A 22,118-nucleotide genomic window follows, 5' to 3' on the forward strand; every position below is an offset into this window, starting at 1 on the left:
ATGTCACACCTCTCTTCGTTTGCGAATTCTCTCGCCCCACCTCATTGCCCACACGGCTCAAATTCGGCTGCACAACTCTTTGCGCTCACGTGGAGCGAGCCCTAGAACTTTTCCTGCCCACACGATTTCGCCAAACAATTCGTGATCGCGGAACGGACGACTCCAGATACCCTCAACGCCCCGACAACCCCCAAGTCACAGCAGCCATGAGGTACATTCACTCTCAGGAGATCCTGGAAATTCCAGAGGGCGGTACGTTTCTCCATTTTCCTTTTTTTGATTTTGGCTTTGCAGATTCGATCGATTGCACTGGAGGAAAATGTGTCTTGGATGACGATGGAAAGGAAGAGGTGGAACTAAATCTCTGTTGTTGGACATAAGAGATTGGAACTGGGACAACGAGAGGGAAACACGATCGAAAATCTGCTTGCCGACTTGGAATACGCACTCTCTGAGGAAGACGAAGCTGACATTGAATTTTTTTCTCCGAATAGTCAAGGTCAACATCAAGACCCGTATCGTCACCGTTGAGGGTCCCCGAGGTACGAAGCACCACCCACAAATCGCTCGTCAAGACGCAAAACTCTTCGACGATGGATTTCGAGGCAAATTGGCAAAATCGAATTGGTAATTCTGACATGGGAGGATTATAGGCAAGCTCACCAAGAACCTCGGTCACTTGGCTGTCAACTTCGGCCACCCCAAGAAGAACACCATCTCCATCGAGATCCACCACGGCAACCGTAAGAATGTCGCCACTCTCCGAACCGTCCGCTCCATCATCGAGAACTTGATCACCGGTGTCACCAAGGGATTCAAGTACAAGATGCGCTACGTCTACGCCCATTTCCCCATCAACGTCAACCTGGACAAGAACAAGGAGACCGGTCTGTTCGAGGTCGAGATCCGAAACTTCATCGGCGAGAAGATCGTCCGACGGGTTACCATGCACGAGGGTGTCGATGTTGAGATCTCCAAGGCCCAGAAGGATGAGCTTATCCTGACCGGCAACTCACTCGAGAACGTTTCCCAGAGCGCCGCAGATATCCAGCAGATCTGCCGGGTGCGCAACAAGGATATCCGAAAGGTACGACCTATATCTGTTTTCTCATGCAATTTTCTGCAACCAATTTGGACGATTGTTGGGGCGGAACGGAACAACGCTCTCACATTTTTGCCAAGAAAACTCTTCACCTCGATTCGTATTTACATATGAACTTGTGCTAACTTGTGTCTCAATCTAGTTCTTGGACGGTCTGTACGTTTCCGAGAAGGGCAACGTTGTTGAGGAGGCTTAAATGTACCGGACAAGGATCTCTGTTTCTTTTGCGTTTCTGGGACTCCGGAGTGGCGAAGGTTCATCATTGCATGTCACGTAGCAACGGGGCTACTCTTTTACAAAAAATACATCAAAAAGTAAAGTGAAAGCGATGACCACTTTTTTTCTTTTCTTCGCTGTAGACTACATGTATGATGCGTCCCTACGCCGTACTACGAAACTTGGGAATGAAAGACTGTCCTTGGCGACGAAAGAGAATGAATTGTGAATCTTGGCGTTTGAGTTTTCAAAATTGAGTCGTGGAGGAGAGAGGGAATAAAAGTCTCATACTTAATGTGAATATTTCAGTCACTTTCTAATACCGGCTTGATACTGGCTGTGTTGGGGACAAATTCCCCATGGACTCATTTCATTGAACATCGCCACGCTATATAAATTGCCAACAAGTTCAACTTTCATGCACACATCGCCATGCTATGTAGATTAACAAAAGTTCAACTTTCATGTACATCACTTGCTCTTCACCATCTGCTTCATCTTATCTTCATCTTCACATATACACAGCTATTCATGTCTTACAGCGTAGTCTCATTTTCATTTCGTTCGTAGTATGTACCTTTTCATGCTTGATCATATCTGACCCCCCTCATGTCTCTCATCCCTTCATTTCAAAACATATTGCACGTTAAAAGCCAACTTCATAAGATAGTAAAGGAAAGACAGACAGAAAAAAAACCACCAGTTGGGGGAGGACGCATACTGCAGACCGCCCCCTTCCGCGCCGTCAACGCCATATGTAACCATTGTAATGTAGTAGGGTAGGGGAAAAGGGGGCTGGAAACAAGAATTAATGACGTAAAGATAGAGGGTCAGTCCCACAAAGAATGGGTGCCCTTGTGAATATGTTCACAGTGAAGGAATCGTCGTGATACGGCCCATGAGAAGCGCTACGTTAAAGCAGCGCCATTGAAGAGTGACAAATTTATCGCTTGGGCGCCCTGCTGTACTGGGGTGATCGTCCGCCACGGCTGGATCTGCTGCGGCGGCTGCGCGATCTTTGGCGCGATCGTTGACCAGTGCCAGAGCTGTTGGCTGTAAGAAGGAAGAAGCAGTTAGTAAGACGGAACATTGACATTTCAGTTTCAGTATCAGATAAAAAGAGTAAAACTTACTGTTGCTGCTAGTATAGTCGGTATAGCTGTAGTAAGAGTCGCTGTACCGCGAAGGCGTCTTGCGAGAGTTTGGCCGCTTATCCTTCTTGAGGTTAAGCAGAGTGAAGAGCGTGGCGGCCACGGCTCCGATTCCAAGCCACGTCCAGCAGCCGGCGCTGCTCTTGCGCTTCTCACGGCGATCCGTAACCACCGTCGAAGTTCCCTGCCGGCTGCTGCCCCCGAACCAGGTGCCGTGGCGATCGCGACGAGAGTGAGCCGAGGCGGAGGCGGCGCGGCTGCCGCTCTTTGAGTAGCGCTCCTCAATGACCTCCTCGCGCACGCTGTCGTCGCCAGAGCGGCGGCGGCCGCAGAGAGCAGCCCAGAGGCCGCGGGCGATGCAACAGAAGCAGAGCAGGAGCAGGAGAGCGACACCGGCCAGCGTGCCGATGACGATGCCGGCAATGGCTCCGGGGCTCAGGCCGCCGCCGTTGGTTCCCTTGCTGCCGTCGGCGCCAATGGCCTCGCCGTCGCCGGTCTCAGTGGCCGACGCTCCCGTCTCGGTGGCAGTTCCGGTGCCCGTCTGCACGACCTGGGTGGTGATGGTCGTGGTTCCAGTGACTCGGTAGGGAGCTGAGTATTGAGTGGTGGTGTGGCCGTTGGTGACGACGACAATGGGAGTCGGCTCAGCATATCCAGGCTTGGACGAGCACTGGCCCTGGAAAGCACACGACTGCCATCCGGCACAGCAGATTGGGCCGCAGGGAGACTGCGAGTCGTCCTGAGGCACGCAATCGACACCGGCGGTGGGCGACGGCACGGGCGCCCAGTGGGTGTAGTAGGTGGTGGTGAAGGTGCGCGTCTCGGTCCAGGTGCTTGTGTATGCGCCGTATCCGCCTCCGCCCAAGCAAGTAGCGACATTCCCGCTCAGCGTCGTGCACAGCTCGGTGCTATCGCAGCAGTACTGGCTGTCGGAGCCGCAGGGCGTGCCATCACAGGTGTCGCGCTGCAGCAGATAGGCGTAGGCGTTGTCGGGGCCTCTGGGGTATGGACCGGCGGCCACGATGCCTGCGGCGGCCAGCAGCGCGGACGCTGGTCGGGCGATTGAGCGCATGGCGAGGAGACGAGGTCGCCTTTTTTGTTTCCCTCTCACGAAAGCTCAAACGGACAAGGGTTTGTGTTCGGAAGAGTCCGGTGAGTTTCTGGGTGAGGCTGGCTTGGCTGGCCCAAACGTCACAAGCGGTTCAAGTCTCACGATGCTCAAGCCACGAGAAGAGGCAAGGGAGGAAAAAAAAAAGAAGTCAATGCCGTTTGAGTGACGACGCCGTTTTTCAACCTTGCATAAGTTCCAAAGTCAAAAAAAGGAGACTTGGGAGAAAGAAGAATGGGAGCGTGCAGCTGGCGGTCTCGGCGCTGCACGATGACTTTTATCGGCCTGCAGAGCTCGACAATCCCCAACCTCCTCCCACTTAGACGCAGGAAAATCCCAGCCCCTCCCATTTTGTCCGACTCAAAAAAAAAAAAAAAAAAAAGATCCATGATGCGCTTCGTATGCGGTACTTGCTGCACACCCTCTCGGTCTTTTGTCTTTTTAGTTACTTCTACTTGCGCACGCCTCTAAACCTGTATTACTTGGTTCAGCACGTCAGGTACTCGTATGGCTCTTTGAACCAACAATGTCACCCACACACACGCCCTCCTTCTGCTCTCTGACAGACACCGTCTAAACGGCCCGCAAGCCGCGGTGAAGCAAAAGTGCCATTTTCTTTGGTCTCGCGCAGTACAGACACGAGTATGTACAAGCGGCTACGGGCAACTTTGGTTGTGTGTGTGAGGTACCTGACATGGGGGGTCGTGGGTTTCCCAAAAGTCGGAGCGGAGGCCGACACACACTCCAAGTGAGAGTCGCCTAACCTACTCGTAGAAAGTAAAAGAAGACACACCAAAGAGACGATGAGAAAGAAAAGAATTTAGAACCCCTGACTAGAAGTGGCAAGATGCAAGATGCAGCAAGGGTCCGGGCCGGAATCTGACTTGTGATGATTCTCCATTGGCGTCTTACGAGTAACGGTTGGCGGTCACGAGAAGAATGAGAGAGAGAGAGGTGGATGGGAATGTTACAGGGTATCTGGAGATGCCGGATCGAGAATGAGGCGCTCCAGTAGCTGCAGCCAAGGACCTTGCGTTTTCTTTCAATCTTTCTTTTTGTCTCGCTTCTCGGATAGTGATCGTTGACAGGCTCGGGTTGGCCCTACGGAAGCACGGGGTGCCAGATGCCCAGAGCGGGGGAGATTTGAGATTGGATGAGCTGGCATCAGACTTTCACATTTGAGCCGCCGCAAGATTCAAAAAGCATGGGTGGGCAGACATGGATGCGGACAGACTCCTACAAGCACCGGAGACACGGAGGAGGGACATCAAGACACAAGTCAGGCCAGGATCAAGTATGTATCGATAGTGGGCGCCTTGTTGGCAGCTTCTGATGGGCTGGCCAGGCGAAGCGACTGGGGCCTGGGCCGGGCTGACCTTGTTTGCGCCGATTGTTCTGATTGACTGGAACTTGATCGACTTGTCTTCCCACACTTCTCATTCTAGCTTGGCGTGCTGGACAATCCGGCAGACTACAATGCCTACTATGGGGACGCAGCTGCATGTCGACCGCCTCGTGCGCTTGGAGGATGCATTAGTCACTAAATGCATGTCTGGATGATATGTATGGTGCTTTCTTGAGTGGCGGATAAGAACAGGAAAAAAAGAAAGACTGAAGAAAACTAAAAGAAGACGAAGAATTATGCGCTAGGGAGGTTTACGAGGGAGTTGATTGGAAAGGTTTCTCGTTCCTATTAATCGTGCAGGTGCGCCGTTTTTAAAGGCGTGGAGAGGCATTTCGGAGCCTACAAAGTGCTCCGGAGCGTGAGTAGAGAGAAAAGCGGTGCATTGCCTTTTGTTCCATTCTGGGTGGGTTTTTACATGGAGAATGGATGAATTGTTTGTTATTGATGAACAAAGAACTCATCTATGCATGTAAAAGAAGCAAGTATATTCTGTACATGTGAAAGGAACTCTTACAAAGCCATTGATTGACTCTCTTTGAATTCCCCTCATCGAGCTTGGCCTTTGTGGTTGGAAAAGCCCCTCAGCTTCAGCAGCCAAAGCAAAATGTGGCTGGTGGGGTGGCTTGTCGAGCTCTGTGGCTGCTGTGCTGTGGCTGCTGCTTTCCATTGAAAATACAGCACGGTCCCTGATCTATGGCCGAACGCCGGATAAACCCGTCTTAAAAAGGTGGGGGTGCAACATCATGGCTGGCGCAGAGCAAAGCTTCCACAGCTGAGCTGCGACAGGACAGTGACACTCTCTCCGGTTCACCTAATTCGAACTCTGCTCTTCAGCCTCGCACAGCCCGCTGCAAGCTGGTAGGCGGCCATCGTCTCTCCAATTGATTTCTTCTCTCTCTCAGCCTCTTCATTCATCTCCATCGACTGCTATTGGCCTCCGATCTTTCACTCTCCTTGTTCATATAACCCTCCGCGCGTCACAGCCTCGCATCGCCTCGCCTCGTCGACGTCTATCTATCTCTCCTCCCTCGAAACTAGATTCTCTTTCCACCGCCATCATGTCTCTCGATGGGCCAACCTACCTGGCCTCTCTGCAAAACAACATCCGCCACCGTCCGATCCCCTGGGATGGAGCCGTTAGAGCAGGCAGCCTCACCGAGGAGCAGCTCGCAAAGATCCGCGCCGTCGACAAAGCTAAAAGGCCCGAGCAGAGGAAGGAGATTGTGAGCGCAGACCTCGACGGATATCGGCTGCTGTTTGTTGGCGGCAACGGCAGCCCCAGCGTCTTGGAAAAGGCAGGAAAGAATACCAGCCTCGTCCAGTACATCTTGGTGCTGCTGGCTGATTTGCTTGATGGTAAGTCAGGCCTTTCGATATACATCAACATCAAAACACCAAATAGTATTTCAACACCCAACAAGTGGCATCAGTCCAGCAATACAAGACTTGTGTGCTGCTACTGCAAAGATATCATTCTCATCAATGAATTTTACTGCTCTTCTCTTTACATCATCGATTTCAATCTATCGCTAACGATATTCTGGTCGCGAAATAGCTGTGCCATCCCTCGCCAAGGCTCTCCTCAAGTCCCCTGAGCCATACCAGCACTTTTTGCCGCTATTCCGCGCTCACTCCAACGAGGATCCCATCCCGCTCCTGACCGCACACGCCTTGTCGAATCTTATGGCTCTGGCGCAAGATGATTCTAAAGCTACCGTCCAAGCCCTGCCCCTCATCTTCACCTACCTGTCCGGCCTGGCTCAGAGCTCCGATGCTGGCTTACAGGATTTTGCCGTGCAGGAGTACTCATCCTTGCTGTTTGGACATGTCTCTCGAGAACACTTTTGGAAGCAGCGCAGCGACACCGTTACGCCCTTGGTCAACATTCTTCGAGCAGCTGCTGGTGTAGGCAACGGTGGCGACTCATCCGCTAGTCTCTGGAGCGGCACTGCGAGCACGCGCACTTTTGAGGGTTCTCTGAATGGAGGCGTTGGTTTACAGCTACTGTACCATGTTCTCATGGTCTTGTGGCAGATGAGCTTTGAGTCAGAACAAATCGGAGATGAGCTAAACGAGTGAGTGGTTTTGCGCGTCATGTCTAGCCTTTGATGTTCCCAACTAACCATGCTGCAGCGAATACGACATTATCCTTTTGTACACTCACCTTCTTCGACTCTCACCCAAAGAGAAGACGACCCGACTGATCCTGGCCACTCTTTACAACCTGCTAGAGAAGAACCAGAGAACGCTTCTACCTACTGCTGTGCTCGCCCGTCTCCCCGCATTGCTAGAAAATCTCAGTGGTCGCCATCTTGCCGATCCTGACTTGCTGGAAGACCTGCAAAGCCTCAAGGAACTGCTGGAAGAATATACCAAGACGAAAACTACGTTTGACGAGTACCTGGCTGAAGTCCACTCAGGTCACCTCCGCTGGTCGCCCCCACACCGCAACACCATCTTCTGGGCAGAGAACGCACGGAAGATCCTTGAGTATCAAAACGGCGAAGTGCCTCGCAAGCTGGCCGAGATTATGCAGAAGCCCTGGGACAATGACAAGCAGGTCTTGGCTATTGCATGCAACGACATTGGATGCCTAGTCAAAGAGGTTCCTGAGAAGCGATCACAACTCGAGAAGATTGGCTTGAAGAGACGGATTATGGAGCTCATGGCATCCGACGACGAAAATGTTCGATGGGAGAGTCTGCGTGCCCTGGGAGGCTGGCTCAAGTACAGCTTTGAGGACAATTAGAGCCATTGACTGGATTCCGCTCTTTTATTTCCTAATTATGGAATCGGTCTTGGGCAGCTGAAGCGACTACGTCCAACTAGAACTGGAGGAGATGTTGACCTTTTTTTTATTATTACTCTTTGTTTTCTTGTTTTCTGGATGCCTCCGGGGATGCAGCATCATTTTGGAGCATCGATTGTAATTGGCATAACTACTACATGTACCTACCAAGCCAAGCCTGGGATTAGCTAGACCCTGGCCCTGACTGTGTATGATGACAATAAAGACGCAGAATTTTGAAGCTGTCACCGCCCTTTATGATGACGCATGACATTGATCAACCAGCTGCAATAGATGAGATGGAGTCGATACATCGCCAGTGTTCTTATTTCCGGAAGATGTCGTCGTGTTCGGCTAAACATTATAGCGAATCTAACTTTTCTACTCGAACGATTCAAGCACAGATCCCCCAAAAGAACTTTTTAGCCAGGCTTCGATATCGGAGAGTGGGTTTTTATCTAGCAGCTCACTGCAGCAATCCGCAGCTACCCGAACCCGCCCCACCGTCAGAATAATCTTGCCATTACCCAATTGATATCCAACTTTATCAACAACCGCCGCTTCGGCGATTTTCGTGTCTATCCTTTCCTCTCACGACCGCTGCCAATTCCTCTTTTCTTTTCTTTTCAGTATTCCTTAATCCCATCCTCACAATCTCCTCTCATTTCTTCTTCTTTTTTCCTTGTTTCCCTTTGCGTTTCGTCAATCAATTGGTGCCATCATGATGAAGAGCTTCACCAGAATTGCTCGGGCATCGCCCCGCGTTAAGGCTTCGGCCTCACTCTCTGCTGCCGGCCGCCTGTCCACTGCAGGAAGCATCCGATGCGCCTCCAATGCCTCCAACGGAGAGCCGCTCAAGAAGACGCCGCTGTACGACTTCCACGTAGCCAATGGCGCCAAGATGGTGCCCTTTGCGGGCTACCACATGCCCGTCCAGTACTCGTCCCTGTCTCTGGCGGACTCTCACCACTTCACACGGAACCACGCATCGCTGTTCGATGTCAGCCACATGGTTCAGCACATCTTCAAGGGTCCTGCCGCGGCGGCGTTTCTGGAAAAGGTTACGCCTTCGTCGTGGAGCAATGTTGCGCCTATGAGTGGCAAGCTGACGACTTTCCTGTGGCCTGGTACTGGAGGCATTGTCGATGATACTATTGTTACGAGGATTGGCGAGGATGAGTTTTATGTGGTGACTAATGGAGCGTGTCTTGATAAGGACACCAAGTACATTGATGAGGAGCTGGGCAAGTTTGGTGGCGACGTCCAGTGGACGAGGCTGGATGGGTCGGGACTGGTTGCCCTGCAGGGCCCTCAGGCTGCTGAGATTCTGAGCGAGGTCCTCGCCACTGATATCAACCTTAAGGAGTTTTACTTTGGCAACACTGTCCAGGCTGAGCTCAAGCTTGCTGATGGCGGCAAGACTCACCCTGTCTTGATTAGCCGTGGTGGCTACACCGGAGAGGATGGCTTCGAAATCTCCTTCAACGGCAAGCTGTATCCTGCTCTGGAGAGCACCGTCAAGGCTGTTGAGTCTCTTATCAAGACTGCTGGTCCCGAGCGTCTCCAGATGGCCGGTCTCGGAGCCCGTGATTCTCTTCGTCTGGAGGCTGGTATGTGCCTTTACGGCCACGATCTGGACGACACCACCACCCCCGTCGAAGCTGGTCTCAGCTGGATCATCTCCCCCGAGCGTCGCAAGGCAGGTGGCTTCCACGGCGCCGAGATCATTCTCCCTCAGCTCACACCAAAGTCCAAGGGCGGCTCCGGCGTCGAGAGACGTCGTGTCGGCTTCGTCGTCCAGGGCGCTCCTGCTCGCGAGGGCGCGGAGATTCAGAAGGATGGCCAGACCATTGGCACAATCACCAGCGGTGTTCCCAGCCCGACGCTCGGAAAGAACATTGCCATGGGATACATCAAGGATGGACAGCACAAGGCTGGCACCGAGGTGGATGTCGTTGTCCGTGGCCGCAAGAGGCAGGCTGTCGTGACGAAGATGCCGTTTACCCCTGCCAAGTACTGGAAGGCTCCCGCTTAAGGGAACGGCCTTTCTTTCTTCTCTCTCTATTTTCTTTTGTTATAAAATAGTCTTTTTTGGGATAGCGGCGGTTTTGGTTACTTAACGTGGTATATGGGAGGATTAGATATATGGATACTTCAACGTGTTTCATGGCATTTGGACTACGAAATCGGAAAATTTACTCTTTCTTTTCCAGCATAACTTGTATGCTCTTGACCTTGTCCAGCTCCTCTGGGTTTTTCACCTGAGTTCCTAAAACTCCATCCTTGTCAACAGAGTGATATAGCACTGCCAGAGCTGAGCCCTTCCATAATGGCACGTCCCTGGATCTTCCGATTATGGTTCCGACGAGGGCAATGGCTCCCAGGAAATGGACGGCTAGGGGGAGGATGAGCCACCTCCAGCGGACGCGAATGAAGACGACGGTTTGGCTCATTTTGCCCTGTGCCGTCTGCATCGAAATGCCTTGGCGTACCATGTCTGTCAGGCTCATTGCGATTTGTCAAAGATGAAGGAAACTTCTTCCAGATCGCTGTAGCCAAACATCATCAAGGGGAATGTGATACGGATAGACTGTGTCAGAGAATGCCCCTGACTTGATGAACATGATGAGAATATCCAGGAAGACGTAAAGAAAGGTGAACGTCTGGTAGATCCGGGCTAGTATCATTACGCCAGCGGATGAAGGGATCTTCAGATTCCACATCTTCTTTCGATGTGTATTCGCTATACTTGCTGATGGTTATTTCCCCAATGGCGCCAGTGTTGAAAATTTTTGATGTTGATAAGATATTGGAATCAGGGTAGTGATGCCAAGTGTGCACTCAACTATCACCGACGCTCAAAGGAGCATCTTTTTAAAGTCGGTAAAGATTCTGACATCATAATTTGATCAAGTCGGATTCTAGATGGAAGCTGCTAAAATATCGGAGTCTTTGATGAATTTGGACTTGTTGTCTGTTTTCGGGGTTGTGAAATTGTGATACATGTAGTTTACTTCGTATGAGTTTATAAACCTGGGTTGTGCTTCTTGAATCGTATCGAAGCTGAACCGTACGCTCCGTCTCGGCGTATTCATGCGGCAGCGCCCACTCCAATAGGGGCCATCGTATCAAATTCCAAAGTCTCTATGGCGTCCTCTGTCACGTTGGCATAAGCACTGCTGAAGCCGAGGCTGAGATACTGCCCGTCTCAGGTGGTGCAATTTGAGATGCATTTACCCCGCACTTAAGATGTTCGTGAACATCTTAAGTGCGGGGTAAATCTCGAAGGATGGAGTTTGCGACGTCAGTATCCATCCTGTGAGAAGGGTGGTTGGTTCTATTGGAGCCGTTCATTATAGAAGAAGTAGAAGCCTAGTTGTGAACATTCATGTCCTTCAAGTTCCCGCTAGTTAAATCCATATGCACATCCGGTTGCTGAACCTTCTTGAGAGGTGTAAATTGTGTCTACTTCAAAACACACTTAGTATCTATTACACGAGTGTATCTGCGAGGATGGACAGAATGACAACTACGGCGCTAAACCTATGAACCCATACGAGACTGAAAGAGCATCTGTATAGAGCCGAGAGACCCGCGGCTCGCCGTGTCGGTGATGACGCGAGAGTTTGAAGACGGTATGACTTATTCTTGAAGCGGTTCCATTTCTCCTGGCTGAGGCAGACTGATACGGTGGAGCGTTGTCTCTGTGGCTGTTATTGCGATGGCGATGCTTTCAATCCACCATGATGACGCGAGTCTGGCAAGCAAGAGATGAGTTTTGCGTTTCTTATCGACGGTGGTGTAATTGGCGCTGTCTTGCTCTGCCGTACTATCGGTTGAGGTAGTGGAGGTGCTTCCGTGCCGTCTTCTGTGTGGGATAATGAATATTCTTGTTGTGTACCATTTCCTTGCTCTTTCGTTTCGACAACGCTTTCTTGGTTTAGGGATCATGGCTCAGAGGTACTTCTGCTTCATTATTCGTATCGGACATCAAAGGCTACTGTATAACACTATCATCATAGGACATGAAGGCAGTTCACGCTCATATATGCACGGGCATTGTGGGACAGAAATGGATGATGCGACGAGGTTGATATTCTTCAAGCCTATTGAAACACGCAGCAGTGTTGCCCTTGTCTGCGGCTGTCCGATGGGTAAACGTTGCCTTCCATGCGAGATGTCTCAGCCATGATCACTTCAAGTTTTGAAGTTGAGAAAAGTGAATATAAATATGCTGGGAAGAGATACTAGAGATATCAGGGATATCTGAAATATTTACAACAGTGGTTATACTCGGCCTCATCTAATCAACAGTTGCAGCTGGCACGGCTCATTCAGTCAGCCGGTTGATAAAAAAGGAACCAGATGCCAACACTCTCAATTCTGAGAAACGGATGCCTAGACAGCTGGCACAACTAGCACCTAACTTCATCAGCCCATTTCAACCCCCAAGTTTTTTTTCTCTCCCCTTCTCCTCTTTTCTCCCCTCTCTTCTCTTCAAGAGCAGCTTCACATTGTACCAACTGGACTTTCGAGAACCAAACACGTACAAGCGACCTTCTCTTTCTATACTCTATTTACAACTACAAACTGCTCTATATATTCTAAAGGCCATGCCTTTCTCTTTGTCTGCTGGTTCCAATTTCCCGGAACGCCTCCGCCCCAATCGCCCCCCTACCGGATCGGATACCCCCGTGGTTAGTGACGGACCCGACCCAGTTGAGCAAACTTGGATGCGGCTTTTGCCCATCTGTTTGTTCTTCTGCGGCGTCTGGGTTCTTGCGGCGCTGTGGGCGGTGTTCGTCGGCTCTGTGAAGAAGACGAGGTTGTTGGGGGCTGCAATCTCGTCTCGGATCAGACTGATGGATGCCAACCCTGCAGCAGCAGGCGGGATTGACGAGCTGCGTCTGCGGCTCAGATATCTCGTCGCCGTTGGTCTCATCACGTCTGCCTTTTGCGCCATCGCCGTGGCAAGAGTGCTGCCAGAGGAACGTAGCGTGATATCTTATCACGTTGTCATGAGCCTGGTATGCTTTTCTTCGTTCTCGGCGTTGGTTGGCGTTCTTGCGATTATCTGTCCGAGACTTGGCATGGTGGTTACTCGTTAGGGGCGAGTTTTCCTCTTTGTCATGCTCGGCATCTTTGCAGGTGTCCTTGGTGTAGGTGCCACCACGGTCACGCTGATAATTGCAAGAGGGGGCGCGTATCGGGTTGCCGTTCTGGTATTCCTGACAATCGCAGTTCTAGTCATGTCTATCGTGACGCTGTCGGCTCTCGACGTCTCCCGAGACTCGACTGTCGGCAGTACAAGGCACGATGGCGATCTTGAACGTCAGGACAGCAGTCCATTGCACAGTACGTGATGGAGCTCAACGCCGGACCTTGTCGAGCTACGGCAGAGGGAGGCTGCCGTGACAGTTTTTGTCGAACCAAACCCCAGCTTGACAATTTGGCGGTGGAGGAGCTGTTAAACCTCTGAAAAAAACAGACCCCAATACGAATGCTGCTTCTGCGTAGCATTGGGGACGAGTACCCGGCCCATCTTGGCACTCTCATCTCATCATCACTCGGGACGGGGAAACTAAACGTATTTAACTCAGCTACATGTACTCAAGTTGCAACACATCACACTATCAGGTGCACTTCTACACGCTACATCCATGGCTACAATTCGTGAAGCTCTGTATGCACGCTAACTCAGACATTGTTCCTGGGACAATGTCTGAGTCAGCCAATCCTCAGGAAAAACGCATGCAACTCAACTACATTTACCATCCAGATGCACAACACAAGAGTGATAGGCTTACACCCTAGGGTATTCATTTAGAGTGTACCGGTACACTCTAACTGAATACTCCAGGGTGAACCTAACGTTCCATGGAATTTCCATCAACGAAAGCATTCGATGTTCTATATCGCTCTCGAACTGCTGCATGCTACATGCTGTGTACGGGAGTTCGACCTTCGATTATTCAAGACTATAAGTCTCATCCAAATTTATGCCGGCAGTGTCAATCAAGAGTCGATACTCCGAGCTCAAAAGTCCAAGAAAACTGCAATAACCCATCACATATTGCATAAAATCCGCCCAACACTATTGCCTTCCAGTCTACTACCTCGTTGACTACGACTCTTTATGTCAACCTTCATCCCCACTTCTAGAGATTACAATGTGTCGCCCCCCTTCACACTGGCATACTTCATTCGACAAGCATTCAGATTTCGCCAATACATGGAATGGAAGTGCTGAATACTCTCAAGCGACATGAATTTTCTGTGTGCCTGTCATCCGCCATTATTTTGGTGCTCGAAACCCCTATAACTCGAAACCCCTATAACTCAAGACTGTTGACGCCAAGAAATCACAACTCTTTGAGACACCCACGAGTACCATACATGCACGCTGCTCGGATGACAAAGATACTATTGACGACAAGCAAGATATAGGTATTTAGCTGAAATACTTCTTGCCTTCGCATTAAGTCACGAGATGCCGATTATTCATGACTGAGTATTATTCCTCAATGGAATCAACCTCCGAATACAATCGTGGCTAAATACATGTTTACATGTCCTCGACACTTCGGAGATATCCAATTGCATCTCTTCATAAACGGCAAGATCTCTATGTAAGTGGGAAAGGAGCTCAAAATTACAGGTACGTATCTGACATTGACATTAATGTATCTTAGTTACACAACCGATGCCCCTGTGGACGCTTACAGGCTTCGAATCAATGACAACATATACCTGGCGCTATTCGCGGTGTGCGGATCTGAAATGCCACGCATGTTACTGTACCACTCTCAAAATTGCACAGTCGACCATTGATTGGGCCTCGATGCATCAGGAGCGGCACGAGCTTCGGAGAGATTTTTTCGATCCGCTCCCCCTACTTCAAAGGAAGCGTTGATGCAAGATGAATCCTACCAAGATGAGGTGGCGCGCGCGAAATGATTAAGCTTAAGGAGGCGAGGCAACCGCAGCGCTGTCTCATCTGATCACCAGAGGCATTGTTCTGATTCGTTTCTTGTGCTTGGGCCTCGAGGCAGCCGGTCTATGGAGTTTTAGCTGGTCGGCAATATCGGCATATGTTAAAAAAACTCCTTTGCTATTCGCTACGTTTTGGGTCAGCCTTTCGTTAACCCAGAGGCATGCACGCCACTTGGAGTCGAAGAAGCGCCGGAACAACTAAAAGGACTCGACCATTGTACCGGCTCAACAATCCACATGTGCGACATTCGAGAAGTTTAGTACTTGTTCTAATATGTGGAAAGGGGGAGATGTGGGAACGGGAACCCTGACGGTTCCTGAGATTGCGGGACTCTGCTTGTAAACTCGCCAGGCTGGTTGACGAAATAATAATAAAGGGCAGTCTATCACCAACTCGCGATTACTCATATCGCGCTCCTTGTTCCGCCACAGCTACAAGGAGCATGCAAGTGATATGTGCTCGCCGTTGTGACGCTCCTGCTGATCTGATGGGGCTGGGGGAGATTGCCCACCTGAATACATCACTGTGAATGGTCAAAAGGAAGTCTCCGATGGATGGCCCTACGAACAGCTGGGCCGAAGATGCTAGCCTTGGCAGATGCCGCGGGCGAAGGGCTATGTATGATGATGCCATTATATATTTTCAGTCGACGGCGCTACAAGATGGTGGGCGCACCAAAGTGCGCGCGGTTTTCACGAGCATCAGTTACTCACCGTCCTTTGATCGCCTCGTGGCGAATGCCCGTAACGGAAACGGTATTCTGGGTGGATGCCGAAAAAGCTTGCCACAGGCACAAGTCACAGGCGACCTGGCGACTCTTCTCCGCGGCTGTGCCTGGGGGTGTGAGAGTTGAGTTGCACGGATTACGAACGTGGCCAAAGGCGATGCGGTGCGAAGCTACTGTAGGTAGGTATTATACGACAGCGATTCTACCACTCGCTATTACCACGCCGGTCAGTTCACCAACATCAAGAGTATCGACCAAGATGGGGAAGCAGAAGAGCACAAAACATCTACTAGAGCCGAATATTCCTTCTATAGGCACTATGTAAAAATTGCAAAACACCTTTTCCGCCATGCAATGAACAAAATGCCAATCGCCTTTCTAATCTATTATGCACTGCCGTGTTCTGTCACACCAGAGCCACGGGCTCGTTTTGTAGGTACATCAACCCAGCATCTTCGATCGCAAGACTTTCCGAGTAAATTTGGCGCTCGAGCTGTAGAATCAGGATAAATATTTCTTCGATAAATCTGCTGCGCATTTCTTTTTTGTATAAAGCCCATTTAACTCCTTCAATTGTTTTCGCTGCTTGGATCTTTCGCCTGTCGAGAAAGGCCGTCATCCAAGGTCGTACTGGTGCGTGGTCATCTGCATTAAGGTCTTGCAGCGGGGGATCATTCGTTGCGAAGCAATCAGCTTGGATCTTTGCGGCGTCACGCTTGGCTTTACGCAGAGTTTGTTGAATGGCAGAGAGAGTCTCGACTGTTGGCTCGTGGTCTTCCGATCTGTTATCTGAGGGATCTCTTGTATCTGCGATCAGATTGCCCAACTCACTGGTATTGTGAATAATTCTTGAAACAGAGGCACAATGAGAGAGGAGTGTTTCGAGTTGTAGCTGATAGATCTCGAACCCGTCTTCAAAGCCACGGGCTTGCTTGATGTGACTGAAACATTGGTGTATGAAACGAAGGATGGTGGCTGTTCCCACAGCTTCCATTATTACGTGTATGTATAATAAAAAAAAAAACTTTGAGCATCACCAAGAAGCTCTGTCAAAAGTGCGCCAAAAAGGAGACTCGCCCGCTAAACCAAAGGACTGATGGTGTGTGTGCTGGGGGTTGTGGCCTATAAATGACATTGGATGCCCAAATGCCGTAGGAGCGCTGGAAATTGTACGGGGGGAGGGGGGCATATGTATGTACCAGACAACTGGAAGTGTACCTATTTAGCAGCGGTGTGGCTAAACGCGCTCTTTATTCCAAAGGCCCTTTGTCTGCCGCGTCAACCAATTTCGTCAAAAGTTGGCGCAGACAGAAATTCGGAGTGGAAGGGCTAGAGGGGGTGGACGCAAAACGCGTGACGCCCGCTCCAACTCCATGAAACGGAGTTCGCTCAGCGCATCGGCCGGCGCTACCTACCGTAATATGGAGCTTCAGATCGGGGTGCCGCAAAGCTCATGTGGGACAATTGAGCCTTGGAGTCCGGGTGCACGGCGCCAAAAAGGGCAAAAGGTGTTGTTATAAGGCATTCTGATAATGAAGCAAGTACATACGACCATAGGTAGTGGAAAATACGGGGTCCCGTCTGCTCCCCCATAGTCAAGCCACTAACCGGCAGATTAGTAGTCAGGTGGGTGACCACTGGCGAACACCGGCTGTTGTATGTTTCTTTCTTTTTGCGTTCTCTGTCACTAAGATAAAGCAGATATAAGATGATCAACTTCACAATCCAGCACATACGACCATAGGTAGTGGAAAGCTCGGGGTCCCGTCTGCTCCCCCATAGATAAGCCACTAACCGGCAGATTAGTAGTTAAGTGGGTGACCATTAGCGAACACCGGCTGTTGTATGTTTTTGCCCTTTTGTGTGTCCCATCTGAATGGGGACTCATAAGCTGTTCAATTCCATGTCCAACCACATACGACCATATCCATTGGAAAATACGGGGTCCCGTCTGCTCCCCCAGAGTCAAGCCAATGAGAGGCAGATTAGTAGTTGAGTGGGTGACCATCAGCGAACACCGGCTGTTGTATGTTTTTGTTTTTTTGCTTTTTTGCTGCATCCCCCCCCCCTATCCAAGGAAAAAGCAGATGACAGACGAAGCCTTTCTTACAACAGATGGCTTCCAGAAGTTGCGGGATTGGGATTCTTTTGTCATAGTGGTGGGCTGCAGAGGCGTCGGTTCACATTGCGCTGCCACCTTGGCTCGGTCAGATGTCTCCAAGCTTCGACTCATTAACTTTGACCAAGTTACTCTGAGCTTATTGAACCGACATGCTGTTGCAACTCTGGCAGACGTTGACACTTCTTTATAGCCGCGCATTTTCCAATAATCCCCCGAGGTTGACGCAGCTATCAAATTTATAGTGGAGACCGGCGGTCGAAAACAAGGCTGTGTGGGGCTTTTAGTGCGTACCCGTTGAGCTTATGTAGGACATAACCCGCCATCCATTAGCATTATGCTTCATGAGCATGGGAACAGTGGAGTTTGAGGCTGGATGGGAAAGAAGACAAAGGGAAAACATGGAGCAGACAAAAGTATCGAACAAATAAATAACCAAAAAAATCAAATTCCGCCGTTCGCTATGCTATATTCCTACGCTAATTGACTATATTGTGTTTTCAAATGCCATTGTCCTCCACTTTGCTGTTCACATAACTGAAGAATGTGGTCGCGCAATGTATATCGGGGAACTACCGAGTAAAAGACTTTTGTTGGCGTTGACTCTGCTCAAGGTGATTGATGAGCGCGGATATGTCTGCGATAAATTTATTGTGTTTGTCTCTTTTATAAAAAGCCCATTTTATTCCCTCGACAGTTTTTGCTGCTTGGACTTTTCGTTCGTTCAGATATTCCGCCATTCGAGCTCGCGTTGTCTTGATGCCGTCAGCACCCCGTGCTAGGCAGGACTTCGAAAGATCCGCTTCCATATTTGCAGCTTCGTGCTGAGCTTTATAGAGCCTGCTTTCAATTGCTGAGAGAATCTCCGCTATTCTGGCTTCTTGGTCTTCTGATGCCCTTTGTAGGCTAGCTATTCCATGTGTAATTGAAATATCATCGGCGCCGGTCGTGTCGTAAATGCTTCTTAAGATGGTGGCACAGCGGGAGAGGTGTACTTCAAGTTGGAGCTGGTAGAGACCGAATTCTTCTTCAAATGCGCGGGCTTGTTGGATGTAAATAAAACATTGATGTATAATATGAAAAAGGCTAGTTGAGTTTCCTACAGCCTCCATTATTATATAAGAGAGTTTTAGCCATAAATGTGGAAATAATTATCATTAAGTTGTGTGAGAAGACGGAGAATGAAGGGATATTGCTCGTGGAATCGGGGAACTAAATGGACGGACAGCTGCAGGCACATTTCTCCCAAAATGCGGGCACAGCAGAAGCTTTTTCTGCTGTGCCCGCTAGCACTGACCGGGGCCTCACAGTGGCTCGCGGGCCTGCACACGGCGCCTCTGCCCACTGCAGCGCCGGCGGGTTCCTGGTTTCTGTATGCACAGAAATGTATCTGGCGAGTATCCTGTAGCGCTTCAGGTACCTAGGTAGGTAGCTGGAACTTGAAACTAGGTAGCTTCTACTTGCTAAACCTATTCATCATGTATATCTAGGTACTACTCCTGGTGTATAGGTGCATAGGGGGAACTTAAGCGGTAATACCTGGCAGTGCTGAGATACACGCAAAGTACCTATTAGATACCTTGGTACTGCCAAACATAGGCAGGTACATAAGTGTACCTACTGAACCACTAGAGATAGTATTAAGCTGCAGGTATGGGCATGTCTCGATAGCTCACCCCACCTGGGGCTGTGATCCCTTTGCGCAACAGGTACTAAGGTTGATTTGGAGCCTGAAAGCTGGCTTGGGCGACATCATCCTTAGTCCATTTCGTACATCGTCTCGTCCATTCGTCCCCCCGTTAATGGGCGAACTGCATTCGATAGACGCTGAGGCGGCGTCGGGAATGACTTCAGCTTAAATGGATGCTCCGATTGTTCAGCTGCAGTAATCGTGCACCAGCCAGGCATTGGTGCTGAGGTAATGAAGCTTCCCTCTGCTAATCCGCCCGTTGTTTATGTTGCACAGTTCTACCTCAATAGTCCATCAGAAAGGAAACGTCAGCTAGAGTAGGTAAGGATGCGAGGAACCAGGGTAAGTGTCTGTAAAACATTTTACTCCCTCCGTCTTTAAAAATCTTGGTGGCCAACTGCATTAAGATGTATCAACGAGGAAATTGATCGATAGGTAGTATATATGTCTCCATTGGCTTGAAGCTCTTTTAGGGGATCGAGACTTGACTGTTAGAGATAATGGAGTATACTAATAGAGAGAGGCTAAGTATTCTATAGACGGAGAAACGCGCCGTGTGCCTGTCAGGATGAAATCAAAGTTAGACCAATTACCTATACTACTGTGCACAGTATTGAGATGCAATCTTATCGTTTCATGTCCATAGGCAACCTACATGTAAAGAACGATACTGCAGGCTTCCCGGCCATGATGATGAGAGCCGACAAATTTTTTGGGAAGCGAGCTCCGGACATCGGGGGCGCACAGGTTGTGGGGAGCTCTAAATTTCTTGGGTCGGTGCGTTGCCGTGCCTAGTGGCCGCCGGCGCCGGCGCGCCCAAAAAAAATTTCCTAAATAAGAAAACAGATAAAGATGAAAGCTGAAGAAGAGCAAGCAGAAAACGTGAAAGTTCAATTGTTTTTCTAGAAAGAAACTATAAAAAAGATTACGCTGCCAACGCACCGCTAAAGTTCCATGCGAATTGATTATTAAATGCCATCACGTTCCGCGTTATACATGATTGAAGGATGTGTTTGCGCAATGTATAAGATCCTGGTATCGCTCGTGACTTGGCGCTCCAGATCGTTCATGAGCAGAGCGATATCTGTAATTAGCTTGTTGCAAATGTCTCTCTTGTAAAAACCCCATTTAATTGCTTCAATTGTCTTCGCTGCTTGCGCCTTTCGTTTATCAAGAAACCCCGTGACCCGAACTTGCATTGTTTTGAGATTGAGTGTGGTGTTAGAGTTGGCGTCTTGTAGCTGGAGGGCAGTGGTGGCGAGCTCGGCTTGAATCTTGGCAGCTTCGCGCTGCGCTTTGCGGAGGGCGTCTCGAGCGTCGGAGAGCGTCTCCACTATAGATCGTTCTTTTTCTTCTGATGTATTCTCTGGGCCATCGATTGCATTCATGGCTAAAGAATTCTCGGCACGTTCCATATCTTGGATAAGTCTTGAACAGTGGTGGAGCTGCGCTTGAAGGCGGAGTTGGTATCTTCCAAACTCTTCTTCAAATGCGCGGGCTTGCTGGGTGTGGATGAAGCATTGATGCATGAGATGAAGAATACTCAGTGCACTTCCCGTAGCATTCATTTTTTAGTAATGAGATATTTTGCCATAAAAGGCTTTTATGAAAGAAGAGGTTGTTGTCTGTTCTGGTAAAAGATAGTACTTAGTTAGGAACGGCCGCCAGGATGCCTAGGTTGTACCCTCACGGGAAGATTGGTGAGAGGGAACAGTTGGAGTGGGGTGGAGAACGTACTGGAGACTAGGCCGTCGATAATATATGGCTGGAACTTTGATTACAGCAGATCGAATTAGATCCAACCAATGGTTTCCGCTTATCCGTGTACAGAAGGCAATGGACCCACAAGTTGATGACGCCAATCCAGTCCCCAGATGCTGGACCACTGAAAATGTCCCCATCCGGCGTATCGCAACAAAGTGCACTCACACTTGACCAGAATCACACAGAGAGCATGCTGCCGTAGGTAATTACAACCTACATGTAACCGGCCATTCAATTTCCCCAACCTGGCCTCGATGTATCTCTATCTCATCAATTATTTATCAATCATCAGCCCATCAACATGGTCTTCGAACACATGCCCCTCACGTTCATATCAAGAATCAATTTTAGTTCACGCACCATCATCTACCTACGACCTCATCCCTGGCTCGGCAGCCTCGCCATCCCTCCAGAGATAATATTAAAGATCATAACCTATCTCGATCGACCCTCGCTTCTCTCATTTGCTCTAACTTGCCGGACATTTCTTCTCCATTACCTCCCTCAACCTCTTCAGCTATCGTCCACTGAAAATCAAGAATTCCTGGCCCTTCTAGAAAAGGACGCGCCTCATTACTATTTCTGCCATTTTTGCCTCAAACTCCATCGATGGCGCATCTCCTGGTTTTGGCATTTCAATTCAGAGATTCCACACTTTTATCTCAAGCACAGAGATACCTGCAGAGAAAAATATCAAATCGAGCACTATGGGATGCCAATTTTGTTGTATCCTCTCGCGCGAGTGATAATGAATCGGCATTTCCATGGGGCGGCACATGGCCCTCTACCAACAGTATTATCAACATCAATCAATGATTACGGGTTTTGGGACGGGTATTGGAATGGAAGACATCATACAGTTTGGCGAGCCCGAATAATTGACGACGAGTTGATGCTATCATCAGCTATTACGGTATATCCCAACGAGAATCAAGAAAACCCCAGGTATACTATCGATTGCGCCCCGCATCCGCTATGCCCGCATCTTACAACCAGCGCTCGTTCTTCCCCTAAAAAACAACTTCCTGAGCTAGCTGCTCGAAGTTCTGCAGAT

The 22,118-nt window shown here is 49.7% G+C and overlaps 8 protein-coding genes across 8 annotated transcripts; 4 read left to right on the forward strand and 4 right to left on the reverse strand.

The window, feature by feature from the left end:
• Positions 1-206: 206 nt before the first annotated feature.
• Positions 207-1,298, forward strand: T069G_00811 (ribosomal protein l6 domain-containing protein; the record flags this gene model as incomplete). Its single annotated transcript, XM_056168021.1, has 4 exons — positions 207-252; positions 495-542; positions 654-1,087; positions 1,245-1,298. The coding sequence occupies 4 exons, from the start codon at positions 207-209 to the stop codon at positions 1,296-1,298; spliced, it is 582 nt and encodes a 193-aa protein (XP_056033337.1).
• A 963-nt stretch (positions 1,299-2,261) lies between these two features.
• T069G_00812 (uncharacterized protein) lies at positions 2,262-3,541 on the reverse strand (the record flags this gene model as incomplete). Its single annotated transcript, XM_056168022.1, has 2 exons — positions 2,262-2,371; positions 2,452-3,541. 2 exons carry the CDS (start codon positions 3,539-3,541, stop codon positions 2,262-2,264), a joined length of 1,200 nt encoding a protein of 399 aa, XP_056033338.1.
• A 2,499-nt stretch (positions 3,542-6,040) lies between these two features.
• T069G_00813 (v-ATPase subunit H domain-containing protein) lies at positions 6,041-7,731 on the forward strand (the record flags this gene model as incomplete). Its single annotated transcript, XM_056168023.1, has 3 exons — positions 6,041-6,338; positions 6,538-7,057; positions 7,116-7,731. 3 exons carry the CDS (start codon positions 6,041-6,043, stop codon positions 7,729-7,731), a joined length of 1,434 nt encoding a protein of 477 aa, XP_056033339.1.
• Positions 7,732-8,491: 760 nt separating this feature from the next.
• T069G_00814 (aminomethyltransferase folate-binding domain-containing protein) lies at positions 8,492-9,805 on the forward strand (the record flags this gene model as incomplete). The annotated part of the gene is made up of 1 exon (XM_056168024.1): positions 8,492-9,805. One exon carries the CDS (start codon positions 8,492-8,494, stop codon positions 9,803-9,805), a length of 1,314 nt encoding a protein of 437 aa, XP_056033340.1.
• Positions 9,806-9,965: 160 nt separating this feature from the next.
• On the reverse strand, positions 9,966-10,280 carry T069G_00815 (uncharacterized protein; the record flags this gene model as incomplete). Its single annotated transcript, XM_056168025.1, has 1 exon — positions 9,966-10,280. One exon carries the CDS (start codon positions 10,278-10,280, stop codon positions 9,966-9,968), a length of 315 nt encoding a protein of 104 aa, XP_056033341.1.
• Positions 10,281-12,383: 2,103 nt separating this feature from the next.
• On the forward strand, positions 12,384-13,133 carry T069G_00816 (uncharacterized protein; the record flags this gene model as incomplete). Its single annotated transcript, XM_056168026.1, has 2 exons — positions 12,384-12,797; positions 12,879-13,133. The coding sequence occupies 2 exons, from the start codon at positions 12,384-12,386 to the stop codon at positions 13,131-13,133; spliced, it is 669 nt and encodes a 222-aa protein (XP_056033342.1).
• Positions 13,134-15,897: 2,764 nt separating this feature from the next.
• T069G_00817 (prion-inhibition and propagation domain-containing protein) lies at positions 15,898-16,485 on the reverse strand (the record flags this gene model as incomplete). The annotated part of the gene is made up of 1 exon (XM_056168027.1): positions 15,898-16,485. One exon carries the CDS (start codon positions 16,483-16,485, stop codon positions 15,898-15,900), a length of 588 nt encoding a protein of 195 aa, XP_056033343.1.
• Positions 16,486-20,268: 3,783 nt separating this feature from the next.
• On the reverse strand, positions 20,269-20,688 carry T069G_00818 (uncharacterized protein; the record flags this gene model as incomplete). The annotated part of the gene is made up of 1 exon (XM_056168028.1): positions 20,269-20,688. One exon carries the CDS (start codon positions 20,686-20,688, stop codon positions 20,269-20,271), a length of 420 nt encoding a protein of 139 aa, XP_056033344.1.
• Between the last annotated feature and the right edge of the window lie 1,430 nt (positions 20,689-22,118).

Source organism: Trichoderma breve, chromosome 1, assembly GCF_028502605.1.
Source record: "Trichoderma breve strain T069 chromosome 1, whole genome shotgun sequence".
Taxonomy (NCBI): Eukaryota; Fungi; Ascomycota; class Sordariomycetes; order Hypocreales; family Hypocreaceae; genus Trichoderma; species Trichoderma breve.